The 9,768-nt window shown below is 53.5% G+C and overlaps 1 protein-coding gene across 1 annotated transcript; it reads right to left on the reverse strand.

Moving 5' to 3' along the window:
- Positions 1 to 3,334: 3,334 nt before the first annotated feature.
- On the reverse strand, positions 3,335 to 7,993 carry SIX1 (SIX homeobox 1). Its single transcript, XM_058567930.1, has 2 exons — positions 7,236 to 7,993; positions 3,335 to 5,213 (listed from the first exon to the last, which is right to left on the reverse strand). Exons 1-2 carry the CDS (start codon positions 7,793 to 7,795, stop codon positions 4,919 to 4,921), a joined length of 855 nt encoding a protein of 284 aa, XP_058423913.1. The 5' UTR covers positions 7,796 to 7,993; the 3' UTR covers positions 3,335 to 4,918.
- Between the last annotated feature and the right edge of the window lie 1,775 nt (positions 7,994 to 9,768).

Consider the following 9,768-nt stretch of genomic DNA (forward strand, 5'->3'; position numbering starts at 1 on the left):
ACAGCGTCTCAAACACTGATTGTCATCCTCAGTGGGAGAACAGGTTTCCAATTTCATCAGCTGGAACCGAGTTGTGTGTGTACACTCTGTTTAAAACACTAGAAAAAAGGCCTGTCCAGTGCAGCGATTTTTCTAGGTAGAAGATAAGCCAACAATTCGTCCACGATTTTGACTCTTCGTCCTTGCTGGCTCATCCATCTCTTAAGAGAATCTTCCAGGTGAAGATATCGGATTCAGTCAGATTAGGGAGAGGGGTCACTATGACCTTGAGGGGGCTCAGAAGTCCCCACCTAAGGTCGCAGAGCATACGCGCCGGATAAGAGACTGAGCCCTCGGGACCCTTGGTGCAAATTGCCCCCCGGGGGCGATGTGGGCACAGACACTGGTTCTGCGGGCTTCGGGCGGCTGCAGGAGGTAGTCTGGGAGAGTTTTTAGTCGTCTCCTCCTGAGAAAAGCTCAGAAAAAAGGAGAAATGGCGCAGAGAGAGCACGTGGGCCACCAGCGACTCGTCCTCACCTTATCCCTGACCCACCTGTCCCTGTCAACGCCACCTACCCCACCAAAGGGCAGAAGGTGCGCCACGACAGCCCGGGCCGAAGCGCGCTGCGGGCGTCACCGGTGCCTTCCTGCTGGGCCCCGGGCCGTGCGGGGAAGAGGCCGATGCTCCCCCCGGGGCCACGGGCCAGGGGGAACGCCGACCAGGCCCCGCCGAACCTCCAGAAACCAGGGCGGCTCTCCTCGGCCGTTGAAGCTCTAGTGACAAGCCCGGGAGTGGCGCGCTCGGTGGCGGGCACCCCTCCGCCGGGCGCGGGTGGAGGGCCAGGTCGGAAAGCCAAGGCCGCAGGAGGCCGCAGGAGACGGGCCATAGCTGACGCAGCAAGGGCAGTGGGGAGTGGGCGGGGGGGCCCGGGCCGCCTCCGGACCGGGCTCCGAGGCCTGAGCCGGCTGCCCAGGCCCCAAGCGCCGGGTGTAAGAACCAGGCGCGCTCACAGCCGCGGCGCAGCCCGGAGCGGCGGGGGTCAGGACGGCTCCAGCCCGCGGCGACACGCCCGGTCCCCCCGCAGTCGGGCGTCCCGCGCCGCTCACGCGCCTCGCTCCGAGCTTAGCTCCAGGACTCAGGGAGGGAGCCCGGCCTTGGCGCGGGAGGGGGCTCCGGGGTGCCCAAGGCGACGGCGGCTGCGCGGTCCCGCGAAGGTCCTGCCGAGGCCTCCTCCATGGTACGGCCCTTCGAGGCCGGCCTCGCAGCCTCTGCTCTCAGGGCTCCGCGGGCCGCGCCGCCAGGGATGCGGGTCCCGGGACGCGCGCGCCTCTCTGTGAAGCGGTGAGGAGCGGAGGGCAGCGACGCCCCGGCCCCTGCGCCTCGGAAGGACAGAGAGAACTGCCTCCGGGGTCTGCGGGGGACAGCAGAAGCTCCCCCGCTTTCTGCAGCCGGAAACGCGAGGAATGGAAGCCTCTGGATCCCCAACCTGGTGTTCTGCCCGCAGCCTTTAACAACTCCCTCCAGGCGTGGGGGACGGCACGGGTGGAGCCCCCTTCGGGCGCAGCCGCCGCTGCAGCAGCCAGGCGGCGGGGCACAGGGTGGGCCGCACCGCGCGGATTCAGTGCCGGGTGCCCGACGCCCTCGGGGTGGGGGACAGAGCGGCGGAACAAGGGTCACTTCTCAGCAAACCCGGAGTTCGCCCATTAGCGCCACTGCCACTGCCTCTTTCTGGAAGCTTCTACTTCAGCTCGGGGTCAAGACCAAGCTGTCCTTGCCTGGAGAATAGGTTCAAGACCGGCAGTGCCTGGCCCCAGCGCCGCCTTCCTCCCCGCCCGCAGCTCGCGGGGCTTTGGGGGGTCCTGGCTCCCTACCTGCTAAGCCAAAAACTCGGGCACCGCCGGCCAAGCCTCTTGGCCTCCGAGTATTTAGGAGACTTCGTTCCCAGCCAAGATGTCAAGGCGAGCAGGCAGCCGGGACCTCACGATCGTGTGTTCAGATATAAAACGTCAAAAAAAAAAATCGCTCTACTATTTGTTTTTTCATTTTACTTGGCAAAATGCTGTAAAGTTTCTTCCTAAAAACACTTATTTATAATCCATTGTTCATTACTTTTGGCTATCGTTATGAAATCTGTAGAGGAGAAACGAAAAGTGGCTTTTGATTCAGTTAAACTGCGACGCCAAGAAGGTAAATTGGAGGTCCCTTCACAGCTGGTCCTCGAAGGTTTCCTCGAGGAAAAAAAAATATGGTTAGTTCCCCCTAATGATCGCTCTAAAATGATTGCCAAGAAAACTCTAAGCCATATCCAGCTTTCTCGCCTCCTCCTGCTTCTCCCTGGTTTAGCCAGACTGCGCCGAGGATGGCGGAGAGGAGGCATATTGTGCAATTTCTTATTAAACACATCTGGAATATGCGCGCTCTGGATCGAGTGCCAGGGATTTTACAAAGAGTTTACGACTGTGACAGAAAATTGTCCTTTTAACGAGTTTACAAGCAGTAATCACAGGGGCTTTTACGGGACCGGCCCGCTCTGCTCCTCCCCAGATCTGCAGACCTTTCCAAGATTCACCAACCGAGGCAGCAGGAAGTAGGCCCGCGCACCAAGGGAGACAGAACTTCCACGAGTCTAAAATTATACTAAGCAGAGCTGGAAGAGCGGGGGGTAGTCATCGGAGTAGGAAGAGAGGGCATGTAAGAAATTAAAGTAATTGGCCCTTCCTTATTTTCCAGGGAGATTTCCTCGGTGTCCTTTGAAGCCTGTCAGGGTCATTGAAAGCTATCTTTGTGCAGGGTGTTTGTTTTGGGGAGTGAATGTGAAGAATGTGTGCAGATCCCCCGTGAGAGCCCCTCCTGCAGAGGGTGGCATTTCTCCGTGGCCCAAGACGTGGAGAATAAACACCCTAGTGACTTAAATAAACACCAACTTAATGATCCAAAACACTAACAAGGGAGATTGGGACCCTGAGCTCCCAATCCAAATGATGGTCTGTGAGCGCTGTGAGCGGCTGTGTGCACATCTGTCCATCACAGAGGGGGAAAATGACTTTATAAGTAAAAGTGACTACAGTTAAGTACAGTGACTCTTTCTCCCTTGAACTCAGTCAAAGCCATCTGACATTAAAAAAAGAAAAAAAAAACAAACTCCTAATAAGAAGGCCTTAATCCCCACTCCCTCCTACCCCAGTCTCCTAGATCAGGACAAGGTAGGAAAGAGTAACAAAGAAATGAACATATTAATGGTGACACTTACGGATAGGGAAAAATCAAAATTATGAAACTGTCATGTCAGAAAATAAATAGACTCTCTATGGGGAACAATATTTTACAAAGCACAAGCAAGCCAATCCTGTTATCCTGAGTAGAATTTTAATAAATAATGCCATTTGTTTCACTAATTTTAAAAGCTAAATACAAAGATACATCATTTTTGCCCCAGGCAAAAATAATATGGAGCCTACATGGTTACTGGGATTTTTCTGGACACTCTCCGGCAGCGCTGCAAAGAGCTCCCGTCCTGCTGGTCTGCTATCTATTTATACAGATTAATTCACAATGTTGCTATCCTTATTTGAGTTCCCTTTTTTTCTTTCCCAAGCAGATGAATTATTTTACTTTCACAGTCTTGTCATAAACTTGTTAATACAAAAAAGCTGAGTTAACATAGGAAGCCTGTGGAGAAGAGCTAGTGGTAAACAAAACTGCATATCTAAATAATAAAAAAATAAATAAATACCCCAAAGCTAAATTCACTCTTTTTCTGTCATATAATTAATTCAATCACCACTCTTGGTTCAGGTGATGGCCTTCAAAGTACCCTGCAATTCATAATCACCATTAAGGAAGAGAGCAAGAAAACTATTTGTAAAAAATATATATATACATACACATATATAGGGCCCAACGACAGCAACACACAACTCACCTTTCAGAAACAGAATCATACTCCTGGTGTTCTACTAAGTTTTAATTTAGACTGGTTTAGGTACAATAGAAAAGAAACCTGAAAACACATGCTGTTTTAGTAACAAAGACCAGGTTGCCAGATTTGTCGAATATTTTTGCAAGCTAGAAACTAGGAACAGGAGAAACCCTGAAAGGAGGCTACAGATGACAGCTTTGAGGGCATGGGAAGTAATGGCATTCAGGAAAGTGTTTTTTCACATTGGTACATTTTTAAAATTTGCCATAAAAAAAACCCCAAGAAAACAAACAACAACCAAAAAACACCACCAAATTTGACAAAAATAGTTGTATTACTAATGGTCACGTCTATTTCTAACCGCCTCACATAGAGAGCATTAAGACATGTAGGCACTTGTTTTTTTCCCCTAATACTGTTCTTGCATTTCAATCTACATAAAATTGTTTAACACTAAATGTGAAAAATGTAAACTTAATTTTTCCCCATCAAAAAAAGTTATAAGGTCATATTTTTCCTATTCACCTTAAGAATGCAACCAGTCCTCCCAGGCTGGAGGCTCTTATTCTATTTTGACTTCTCTCTCTCTCTCTCTCTTTCATTTCCTTTTCCTCTTCCCAAAAGATTTTTCCATAAATAAATTAAAAGGAAATAATTAAAATCCAGTTGATTTGTAATTCCCATCCACTGAAAAAAAGAAAGGCTTCTGAAGCAGGCACATGGTTGCCCGGAACCAGACTGGGTGACAGGGTGCTTTTGTTTGTTTGGGTTTTTTTGTTTTGTTTTGTTTTTTTACCTGATCTCTGCACTGGCAGGGGAAATGCAAAAGTAGAAAGAGTCTGAGAGAAGGCGTTGACTAAGCTTGAGATCGCTGTTGGTTTTGAGTTTTAAAAAGATATTTGTGAAAGTCCACCATTCCTTTATGCCCAAAGAACCCCAGAAACAAGCTGCAAAAATGTTCCTGATTTCTATTTACAAGTGTCCCTAGTCACTCCTTCGAGGCCTCAGTCCCTCCCCACTTAGGACCCCAAGTCCACCAAACTGGAGGTGAGGGGGCCCAGCAGGGAGTCCTGGAGCTGATGCTGGTGGGCTTGCAAGCCGTGGCCGGCCTGCGAGGCTGTTAGGCCCGGGAGAGAATAGTTTGAGCTCCTGGCGTGGCCCATATTGCCCTGCAGCAGAAGGACGGAGTTCTGGTCTGGACTTTGGGGAGGTGAGAATTCTTCTTCTGAGCTGGACATGAGCGGCTTGCCCCCTTCCAGAGGAGAAAGTTGATTCTGCTTGTTGGAGGAGGAGTTATTGTTTTCGGTGTTCTCCCTAAGAAATAGAGGACAACACCATATGGTTAAAAAAAAAAAAAAGTAGGTTAAAAAAAAAAGTGTGAGATGGAGAGAGGGGAGCTGAAAGGAGGAAAGGGTCATTGTGCAATCAGTCATAGGCCCAAACGGAGGAGCTCTGCCCTCCCGCCCATCCCCAAGGGTCCTGGGGGAAGTGAGGAGGCAGAGGAGACTGGAGAAATGGGGAGCTACGACAGAGTTGTGGGGAGCAGGGTCCTTTCCTCTTCCAGATTTTAGAAAACCAGATCGGCAGGGTTTATTTGAAACACAAAAATTATTTTTAAAATTTTGTTCAAACAGTTATTTTTAAATACCTGTCAAGTAGCATCACATTTAGAAGTAACTAAGTTTGAAAATTTTCCAACAAATGGTTGTTGGCGATGAAGATGATCGGGACAAACAGCGCCCAATGCACAGATGTTTGGAGTGAACCAAGTCAATTGTCCTGTTCCCATCTGAGGAAACAATTAAACGTCGAGTTTCCCTGCCCCTGCCCGGAGGTTGTGGTTTCAAAGACGCAGGACAGGTCATGGGAAGTGGTGTCCAGAGCCGCCCAGTGACCTGAGTAAACACAGGGAGCGGAGCCAGTCTCTCCGATTTCATGAGGGAGTGGGCCCCGAGGCCTGGCTTATAGGACGGCCGGTTTATAACTAAAGTCTAACTGGAACCATACTGTCCCTGTCCCCGTGTTACTCGCTCAATCCTTAGTTCCTCAGGGTCCCCCTCAGACTCCCCGCGGACATCCACAACAGCGCGCCCTTTCCGGGCTGGGGAAACTTCGCGACCACGCACAGCCTGCAAGCAGCTCGGGGTGCCAGGGCGCCAGGGGCACTGGGTGCTGTAAACGGCAGGCTTTCTAAGCCCTCGCCGCTTCCGCTTTCCGAGCGCTCGCCCATCCTGCTCGGCCCTAGCGTCTGCCTGTCTCCCCCTCGCTCTCCCCTTCCCTCGCAGTCCTTTCTCCCAGAAAGCCCATTTCAGCTGAAGTGATCCAGGCTCTGTGCTTTCCCATCCAGAGGGGAACTCGGAGGCGACATCTTCGGCCCCCAGGCTCGGAAGCGAACAAAGGAAACCCAGGCGGCCGGGCGCTCAGGTTTCCCCAAACTCCTCGGCTTCCCGGCGCGCTCTCCCCGCCGCCTCCCCCAGCTCTTCCGAACTCAGTCGGAAACTCTACAGCCAACGGATGGAGCCGGGCCAGGGGGCCGGGAGTGTTGGCGCGAGGAGGGCGGAGGCAGAGACAGGTTAAAAAAATATTGCCTTCTGAGCTCCAGAGAGAAGTCTGCGCCTCGAGACCCCTTCCTCGTCCGGGCGGCGGCGCGGACAGCCAGACGCCAGGGCCCCGGCGCCTGCCACGCGCGAGGGAGCCCGGCTAGGAGCGACCCTTTCCCGGCTTGGGGCGCCGGGGAGCAATGCAGCGCCAGCTCTCCCAAAGCTTTCTTTTCTGTGGATTTCTTTTGAAAGACTCCTTCCTTTGTACAGCTAGTGCGGGATGGAGCGGCGACCTCTCGCCCCAAAGACTAGCAGGAGAGAGCTAGTAAGGAACAGGCCAGGAGAGGGGGCAGCGCAGACGTCTCGGGCCAGCTCCACCCGCCCGGGAGCAGGAGGAGAGAAGGTCGCGACCCTCAGCCCCCGCCGAACCCCTTTCCTGGCGATACCAATCACCATGTCCCTTCTAGAAGGGACGCTCCACTCACTCTCCACTCCCCACTCCTCGCCCCAGCCAGCCAAGACATGAAAAACAAACCGAGCGCCAGTATTTCCCGACACTCACATCCCAAGAAACCCACGCGCGGGCGCTCGAATCAAGTGAGTCCCCATCCCTAGCGAACGATCTCAGAGTTCATGAACTTTCGCTGCAGAGCCGCGGAGGCCTGGGCGCCGCCCCGCGGACCGGCTCTCGCCGCCGGGGGGGACACGGTGACGGGTGCCCGAGGGGGCGGGAAGGGGCGGAGGGAAAAGGAAGGCTTCCCGGGGTCGCCCGAGCAGCTGGAAGCACGCCGCGTACCTTTCCTTGGCCTCGGCGGCCCGGTCTCTTTGCCTCCGGTTCTTAAACCAGTTGCTGACCTGGGTGGTGGTGAGGCCAGTGGCCTCGGCCAGCTCCCGCTTCTCACGCGGCGAGGGGTAGGGGTTATGCGCGTACCACTCCCGCAGCACGCCCCGCGACTTCTCCTTGAAGCAGTAGCTGGTCTCCTCGCCGTCCCAGATGGTGCGCGGCAGCGGGAATTTTCGGCGCACCCGATATTTGCCCACGGCGCCCAGGGGCCGGCCGCGCAGCTTCTCGGCCTCCACGTAGTGTGCCTTCAGCCACAGTTGCTGCAGCTTGGGGTGGTTGTGAGGCGAGAACTGGTGGCTCTCCAGGATCTTGTAGAGTTCGCGGAAGTTGCCGCGGTGGAAGGCGACCACGGCCTTGGCCTTGAGCACGCTTTCGTTCTTGTGCAGGTGGTCGCAGGCGGGCAGTGACCACAGGAACCTGCCCAGGCGCTCCAGGTTCCCGCCTTGCTGCAGAACCTCACACACGCACGCCACTTGCTCCTGCGTAAAGCCGAACGAAGGCAACATCGACATGGCTGGGGCCTGCCGGGGCGCCCTGCCCGGGCGCACGCGGCAGGGAACAGAGCCGAAAAAGTAGGGGGCGGCAGCCGCAGGGAGGGGGGCGCGGCTGCTCCTAACCCCCTCCCTAGGCTTTCCGTAGGCGAAAAAGCGAGTCGAGATTTGAGGATGGGCAGCCAAGGAAGAGGAGGAGGAGGCGTGGGGCGCGCTGGAGCGGCGGGCTTACTCCGCAGCCTTTCGGGCCTCGCTGGCTCCGGCCTCCCACCGGGTGGATGCTGCTCGTTGCCGGGGAACTTGGTTTCTGTTCTCCCGGCAGCGGCCTTAAAGCGCGCAGCGTCCCCGGCACGCTGATTGGCTGCGGGCGGCGCCTATCCGGGGCTGGCCAGCCCGCGCGCCGCCGGGCAGGGCAGCGAGGCCGCGCCGCCCAGCGCGGGGAGGGCCAGACTGTAGAGCCGGGGATAGGGAGTGATGGGAAGAGAAGGACCCGGGGAGGTGGGAAGCGGGGGGGGGGGTGGGGTCGGGGGGAGGGGGACAGCCGCGCTGCCAGGGGTTGGGGGATGGGAGTGGGTGAGCGCGTCAGGACCCTGCAATGTGAGCACCCTTTCCAATGTCACCTAAGGGCAGCCGCGCACATCTCTGCACAAATCAATGACTCCAGACCTTCTAATTCCCCCTCCTCGCCCTCCGTACTCTTGTCCCTGTCCCTTGCAGACTTGCCCTTTCCCGGTGAGCTCATATTTAATTACCTTAATGTTGGAATGAATAAATAATGGATTGATGAATAGCTTACGGAACGGGATAAATAATACAAGAGCAGACCAGGGCTCCGGGCTGCAGCCGCTGGAAGAGTGGCTTCTCTCCGGGCGTACTTCAGCTGCAGGAGCCAAACCTAATTTCCTCTTCCTTCTTCCCCCGCCCCCACTGCCCCCCAAAGGGCACAAGTACTCCCAGCCGGATAGCGCGCCCCTCATTCTCAAAAGGCCGCGACTATTTGGGACCACGTGAAGAGCTGTTTAGAGCATAGTTGCTGAGCAAATAAAGATTTCGAGGGTTGATTTGTGATTTGGTATCTTATCAAATAAGATGGTTTAAGCCGGCAGGCTTCTGGACTCAGTTTCCCCATCTGCGCGGTTGCGTTTGCAGAGACTACTGAGGAACGCGGAGAAGCTTCACTTGCTATTAGCAAAAATGCTTTGAGAACCTCGTACGAAAGGCGCTGGATGGGGTGTAAATTAAATAAAACTGTGTCCGGCTCCAATAGCCATCCGGTTGTAACATAATCTTTACCCAGCTCTAAGAGGGACACTGCCCTCAAAGTGAGGACGATAGCGGGCTCCAAGAAGATTAAATAGAGAGAGAGAGAGAGAGTGTGTGTGTAGATTGCAATGCTGGCCTATTTTACTGCCAGAGAGTGAGAGATGTCCTGCAATTTCAGTCCCATCATCTGCTATTTTGTGTATGTGTGGAGAATGTTTAGTAAAACTGCACAAACAAATGAAGCTGTAATTATCTTAAGCCTCATTTGCACACCTTGTTCCAAAGCAATTATTAAAAAGATTTTGAAAACAATTAGGGTCTCTAAACAAAGATAATCTATTGTCAGTAGCTGAGACTGGCAGGAGATAAGAACAATGTGTGGAGATAAGGGGAGCTGAATGGTGGAAGGAGAGTGACTTTATGACTATACTTATCTCTGATTAGATAAGTTCAAAACAGAATTTTAAGTACACTTCAAAAATGCTTTTGATTTAAATGCACCCTCTTAGTGAATGCAAAGAACAAACTCTAGGCTCTTTAAACTTGCTTGTCTTCTTTAAATATGTTTTGAGTCCATCAGCCAGAGCCCAGCTCCACAGAACCATTTTCATATTGAGACATAAGTGAGAGAAGCAGCCCTGTGTGGGTTTCCCCTTGTATTATTTATATGGTTTTAAAATAATGCACCCAGTGCACCCTGCAACGGACATTTTAAACTCATGAAGGGTTTC

The sequence above is a fragment of the Diceros bicornis genome, chromosome 24 (genome assembly GCF_020826845.1).
Source record: "Diceros bicornis minor isolate mBicDic1 chromosome 24, mDicBic1.mat.cur, whole genome shotgun sequence".
Taxonomy (NCBI): Eukaryota; Metazoa; Chordata; class Mammalia; order Perissodactyla; family Rhinocerotidae; genus Diceros; species Diceros bicornis.